The 6,971-nt window shown below is 33.1% G+C and overlaps 1 protein-coding gene across 1 annotated transcript in view; it reads right to left on the reverse strand.

Annotated features, from left to right (window-relative positions):
- Positions 176–6,971, reverse strand: part of LOC107641982 (phosphoenolpyruvate carboxylase 4) — a 16,069-nt gene continuing 9,273 nt past the window's right edge. Inside the window, exons 10-20 of the mRNA XM_016345329.2 lie at positions 6,667–6,798; positions 5,604–5,671; positions 5,289–5,522; positions 4,530–4,655; positions 4,080–4,181; positions 3,864–4,010; positions 2,747–2,845; positions 2,236–2,324; positions 1,902–2,028; positions 1,617–1,823; positions 176–1,081 (exon numbers count right to left, since the gene is read on the reverse strand). Coding sequence (XP_016200815.1) covers positions 257–1,081; positions 1,617–1,823; positions 1,902–2,028; positions 2,236–2,324; positions 2,747–2,845; positions 3,864–4,010; positions 4,080–4,181; positions 4,530–4,655; positions 5,289–5,522; positions 5,604–5,671; positions 6,667–6,798 — 2,156 coding nt within the window. The 3' untranslated portion in view covers positions 176–256. The remainder of the gene's footprint in view (positions 1,082–1,616; positions 1,824–1,901; positions 2,029–2,235; positions 2,325–2,746; positions 2,846–3,863; positions 4,011–4,079; positions 4,182–4,529; positions 4,656–5,288; positions 5,523–5,603; positions 5,672–6,666; positions 6,799–6,971) is intronic.

Below are 6,971 nucleotides of genomic sequence, written 5' to 3' on the forward strand. Positions count from 1 at the left end.
TAGTTCAAAAATTGAGTAAACTGTTAAAAATAAATTAAGAAAAATTCTAAATTATATCTGTTATTGGTTAATCATCAAAATTTCAATATGAGGTATGGAGCTAACACATTTCACCTCATCAGATTTTGAATTTATATTCATGTTATCTAAAGTATTTTACCAAAACATTTTATTCAGAAACAACCATATGATAATATTAGCCAAGTGGAATGAACATGTTAGCTTACAACATGAGTGTAAAATCATATAAGTAAAGTCATCCTGTATTCCTCATCCCAGCAGCAATACCATTTATGGTTATGAGCAAAGCATCTCTAGCTTTCGTATTGTCATCATCACTTCTTAACCTCTTAAGTATCTCTACTTGTAACATGTTCATTGGATTTAGGAAGGGAAGTCTGCTCTCAATAAGCCTCCTCAAGATCCTGTTGTTCTGTTGAATTTTCCCATGCCCACTAATCACTAGTATAAATTTCCCGGTGGTTACGAGTTCATTCCTTAGTTGACGACCGAGATCTTTTCGCTTCTCAGACACAAGAACATCATCATAGTGTTTGGTAATATAAATGTCTGTTTTTCCCAAAATCATCTCAATTAGGTCTATGGTACTTTGAAAGAAAGGCCACTCTTTGTACATGGCTTTTAGCTCCTCAGTGTGCCCTTTCTCGCAAGCACCTTGTAAACCGGCACCAACTCCAAGCCAAGCTGGAAGAACAAACCTGGTTTGGGTCCATGCAAAAACCCATGGTATGGCTCGAAGGTGTCCAATTCCTGTTGTACTCTTCCGTCTCGCAGGGCGACTACCTATGTTAAGGAAGCCAAGCTCTGCTTGCGGCGTGGCTTCATTGAAATAAGAAAGGAATTCTGGATTCTCATAAACTACACTACGGTAACTCTGACAGCTTATTTTTGAAATGTCTTCCATTAAACTACGCCATTTTTCTTCTCGAGGTGGAAGAGGTGGACGAAGTGTAGCAAGTAACACAGCTGTTGTATATATTTCAAGTTGTCTAATAGCTGTGTCTGGCAACCCAAACTTGGCTTGGATCATCTCTCCTTGTTCAGTCGAACGAAGGGTTCCCTGCAATGAATATTATATCAGACAGACAAGTGATTTCACCATGCATTCAAATGCCTATGCAAATTACAACTTATTGATAGCTTATATAATTGGCCAATTCTTAGAATCTAGTATATATACTTAAGCACAAAACTTGAATGTCAAGTAAATATTTGATTTCATATGTTCTTCTAACTTGAACATCAACATAAACACTAAGTAGTCTCTAGACTTCTCATGTCAGAAGAATCATCTACTAACATCTGTTTTTAGATATTTGGTTAGAAAGAAAAATCAAGCAAGAAAGTTCTAATACTTCGTAATTCAGTCAATGCACAAACATACAAACCTAAATTGTGTTACACTAAGTTATTAAACTCCTAAATCCAAGCTAAAAAACTAAACCAAGAACACACAGCAACTAAGAATGAGAATTTAAAAAAATAACAAAACTATAATTTTATAAACAACTAAATTTTTCAAATAGGAAATGATACTTAAATTTAAATTGGACTTTCATAGTGATTAACAATTATGGTTAGATTAGAATACACACCATGACAGAGCCTGGTGGTTGGGACTGAATAGCTAGATACGTTGGGCCACCACCACGACCAATAGTGCCTCCACGGCCATGGAACAAAGTAACTTTAATACCATATTCATGGCAAGCAGCTACAACATCCTCCTGAGCTTTATAAAGTTCCCAAGCAGCAGTAAAGCGCCCAGCATCTTTGCCAGAATCAGAATACCCAACCATGACCTGCATATATAAAATACATCCACTTGAATTGCACATAATAGATATAACATTAATTAAAAAAATCATTATAAAAAGCACCTCTTGGTGTCCGTTATGGTTCTTAATGACGTGTTGCCGATACCAATCTATTGATAGAAGTTTTCGAATAACCGAACCAGCCCCCCTTAGGTCCTTCACAGTTTCAAATAGCGGAACAACGCGTAGCCTATGCGAAACCACACGCCAATATCAGTAAAAATTATCTTCTCCCAAAGGCCTAAAATTTTGACCCAGAAACAAGTAATGCACCACAAGAGCATGCCTCAATTCTTTGTCATAACATTAAGCATATACAAATTTCATCTCAAGTACTTTTATGGTAAAATTAGTATACTCAAGTACTTATGTAAATGCAAAAATATTATGTGCTTACGTTCCACCGGGACATGGACTTCCCTTCTCCCCATGGACAGCAAGTCGTGCTTCCTTTTGTAAAAGCTCTACTGCAAGGACATCACTTGCCTGATGGTAAAAGAAAGCCCAAAGTCATTTTCTTAAATGCTTAAAAATTCATCACAATAATACACTTTTAATACCTTATAGAGGAAATGAATTTTTCATATTAAGGAACAAACTTCTCATAAAAATTGTATGAAATATAGGGGACATGAATTTTTCAGGTGGGAGTTAAGTCTTCCATTCAATAGGTGTATAGCCAGCACCTCCTAGAATAATCTAGAGTCTAAACAACCCCCTCTTAAAGCTAGTTTTTGCAATGAAGTTAGGTTCCCTCAATGTTAATATGGTAGTGGAACCTAAGAATTAGGGAGTGTGTAAACATCATAATAATTGACGGAATGTTTAAATTTATTTTGCTCAATTATATTCATTTAAATCACAAAGTTTCGTTGCAAAAACTTTGAGAGTAGTAATCATAATCATACATTTGAAGCCATAGAGATCACATAGGCACCAAGTGAATCACTTCCCAACTCAGCAGCAACACGAAAGGTATCTAAGACTTCTTGAACATCAGGCGCAACCTAGAAGGTATAAAATCAATAACAGTGAGAAAGGTGTAGACCAGAAAAGAATGTCCAAAATTATAGTTATTAAAATAAACATAATAAGGATGGGGAATTTTCTATGCACTATTGTAGAGGTTAGTGAGAAGGTAAAGAGTAAAGAAAGACTGATAGAAATCTTTGGTGAGAAGAACCTCTCAAATAGAACATAATAAAAACACTACAAGTATTCGTTCAATAACACCTCCCTTACCAAATCTTTTATCAACACCTAATCAATTCCTTTGTAATCCAATCATATCTCGTATGTCCTTATTCAATAGAACAATTTCATCACTTAAACATTCAACTTAAACTCTTGTTACTTTTTTACTCCTCACCGCTTAGTCCCGTACAACAAAATGACGAAAGTTAACTTTAAAATAAATAAAGAGCAAAGATGAGTTTACATTCTAAATTCAGTGTACATGTCCTTTCTATACACAATTAAGGGTAGTCCACACCTCACAACTGTTTAAAACATATCTAACATATGTGAATATAACTTCTCTCCAACATCCTAAATACCTTCTATCATGTTTTTGTTTCAGAAAGAGAAAATTCCATAACTTTGGAATGAGTTCATATACTCAAATCACAAGAGAATAGATTACAATATTATTTTATGGTTAAATTTTGCACCCGATATATTGATCAGTTCTTATAGAAATAAGATTGATGAACTACTCCTAAATTTTAGAAATATTAAATATATTAATTCCAAATAAAATGATTACTCCATCATAATTTTGTAAAAATATAATTTGGTAGAGGAATTAATTAAACTATTTAAAATTTTAAGAGATTAATTTATCCTTTTGTTTTGTAAGAGACTCATTTGTTTAATATTTTAAAAGATAGAAATTAAACAATCAATTTTCTTTAATTAATCACTAATTTGTTGAAGCAAAAATATAAAAGGGACCGTTTAGGTTCTTACTCTTAAAAAAAATCCTCCATCCATTAGACTAGCAACTTTTAAAACAATTTATCTCACCTCTATACTAGGAGGAACCAATGGTCTTTTCCCTTTCAACTCTTTGGTTAAGAAGTCCAATTTCTTCTCTTCATTCCACTCACTGTATGTACCCATTCCCAAGTACTTGGTAATTGCATCAACTGTTTCAGAATGTCTAGTAGATTCCTGTGACAAATCTAATTTTCAGGGCACATGTGATCATAAAAGAAAAAATGAGCAACATATTATTCATACCTGACGCAAATCAAGCTTCATTAACATCATTCCAAAGGTAGAAACTCTTCGAATTAAGTCAGCTAGTCGACCATCTGCTAGCACTGCAGATCCACATGATTGCTGAGGAAATCGAGAGTTAAGATAAAACTTTGAAAGGACAACCTTGAAGGGTATATATAACTATTTGAGTCCTTACCCCACAGCTTAAGCTTTTAGGAGATAGAATTCACGACATTGTATCAAAGCCTATAACAGAAATTGTCCCATTCTTCTAAGTATTAATTGAATTTAACATAGGTTACATGTGGTATGTGTATTGTCAAAGCTTAAAACTCAAGAAAAAGACTCTATTGTGAGAGTACATATTAAATATATAACCATTCATGATCATGTACCTCTACCAATAGTTTAAGCTTTTGGGGTAAGATATTTCATTATAGGATGAAAAGTAGCAGTAGGAGAAAGCACCAGAGATTCATAACAGAGGAGCAGAGGTTCCAAAAGCTGTTCTGTTGTTTCATAAAAATCAGATGGATTTTGCTCACATGGACAATCCTCTAGAAGAAACTCTAGCCGACTTTGACTTCTTTGAAGCTAAACACATGGAACAGAAAATGAATTTATTCACTACAATATTATAAACTATAAACTAATTATTTCAATTACTTTCTAAAGACAAAACTGAAAATCAACAAGTTTACATACTAATATAGATAAATGCATTAACTTTAAGGTGAAAAATCGCATGAAGATCATTACATGACAATTTTGTCAAATATATCGAATCATCTAATGGTTCTTATCTGTTAACTTTACATAGAGATAATTATAATCTCTACCTAATTTTAATGGATCATCATAAATTAACCTTTTATGGACAATTATAAATCTATTTGTGAAATAAAAGTCAAATAGGAATGCCATTCACTCTTTATTAAGAATTAATCGTGCAACAAGTTCTGCAAACATGATTAGTTAATGATTTGTCACAATCACAAACATCCATAATCTTTCAAGTAAGGGAAAAATTAAGGCAAACTATATGAGACAAGAGAGGAATGGTAGCGGATATTTATATTCTCTAGTTATTTGAAAAATACTTGCATTTAGCCTTTTCATGCAGCTTAAAATGGTTATCCACACACAATCTAAATAGAAATATAAGAACTTCTCTCTACTAAAATAATGCAAAGCCTTCACAAGAACATGATCAGAGGTAATTGATACCTTATCTTTTACATGTCCAAGTACAACTCTATAAGGAGCAAATCCAGGACCATCAGAAGGCTTTGGCTCCAAAAGTTTTTGAAAGCTTGATCTTCCTATTTGGGATTCTGCAAAGAGCTTCCTCTGTGCAAGGAGTTGACTAGAAGAGTTGAAAGAAGGAGAGCGTTGCATTGTTTCTGATTTAGTACTTTGACCGTCTTTCTTAGATGTCGTCGGATATGAAACCTCGCTGGCCTATCAATAACATGCATGCAAACATGTATATCATCTTAGTCTCTGTAGCAAATTCAAAAATCTATTACTCAATTGATCAACCTTGTTCTTGGGTTGCTTTGGATCACGTCCTGGCATGTCTAGTCTGGGATGGTGAGATTCACCATGTGCTACATGAAACAAATCACTTGAATTAATAAAAGTTGACATATTCTAAACAAACCACAACATGAATCGAAAGAAGCAAGGTTGTGATGATAACCTTAAAAAAGACAGAAGTTACTTGAAGCATAGGTACGACATGTGATATGGACAAAATATGACAAGGATATGGCGATACAGTATTTTTTATAAAAATATAAGATATAATATAAATAATAATTAATAAATTATAATGAAAAATAAACATTAAAAGGAATTAAATGTATTTATCGCTAATATTTGTGCACATGTACAGAGTAATAAAAATAATAAAAAAAATAAGATATATTTTCATTGACTAAAACATCTAGGAAGAGAATACAAAATAATAGAGAGAATCGGAAAAGAAAGTAAAAGATGGGCTATTGGTAGTAACTCATGACGTCAAATGTCAAGGAGAAATTAAGTCAAATTTATATCCAGGTTTAAAAAAAACGGAAGAATAGATTGCTATGGACATAAACTTATATATTCAATGTATCACAATTCACAAGAGTATTCATGTCGTAACAGTTGATGAGATTTATATTCATTTTTAATGCAATAGGAAAGGGGAATAATTCCACAAGGACAAGAAAACTTTGGATTTGGATCCTCTAAAGTTTGAATTTCACTTCAGAGAGTAAAATGTGATCTTTCACCATTTATTTCATAGGAGAGATCACATTTTACCTTCTAAAGTGAAAATTTAAAATTTAGGGGATCCAAATTCCAAAACTTTTGTTGGTTTTATTACTATTGTGTTTACCAGCAAAAGATGTAAGACACTAACAGTAGACTGTGAATGAATTTTGTGACATGTCATGGATGACAAACATTATGTTAGCTTTATGATTGATGAGATTTGCATTCATTTTTCATGCAACCGGAGTCGAATTCCACATGGAGGAAAAACTTTTAATTGGATCTAGGAGGAAAACGTAACATAGAACTAGATAGCAGGCTAGAGCACAATTGTGTGTACCAGCAAAAGTGGGTAAATGAGCTGTAGCAGGAAGGTGAGTTGGAAGAGAAGAAGCCTGTTGATTAGGTTGTTTTGATTGACTTCTGCTCGTAGATTGAGATCGATGCTCACGATGATTCTCATTATTTGCATCTAAAGATAAAGACGTGATTGTCAATTCCTAAAAGTAACTTAGCATGAATATTATACTTGAAACATGATGCAATTGAAAAATCATAACTTTGAAATAGAAATATCTCTAATTGATCAAATAAAAAGAACAAAATACATAAATATAATAGTAAAATGAATATCAATCTGCCTGC

The sequence above is a fragment of the Arachis ipaensis genome, chromosome B05 (assembly GCF_000816755.2).
Source record: "Arachis ipaensis cultivar K30076 chromosome B05, Araip1.1, whole genome shotgun sequence".
NCBI lineage: Eukaryota > Viridiplantae > Streptophyta > Magnoliopsida > Fabales > Fabaceae > Arachis > Arachis ipaensis.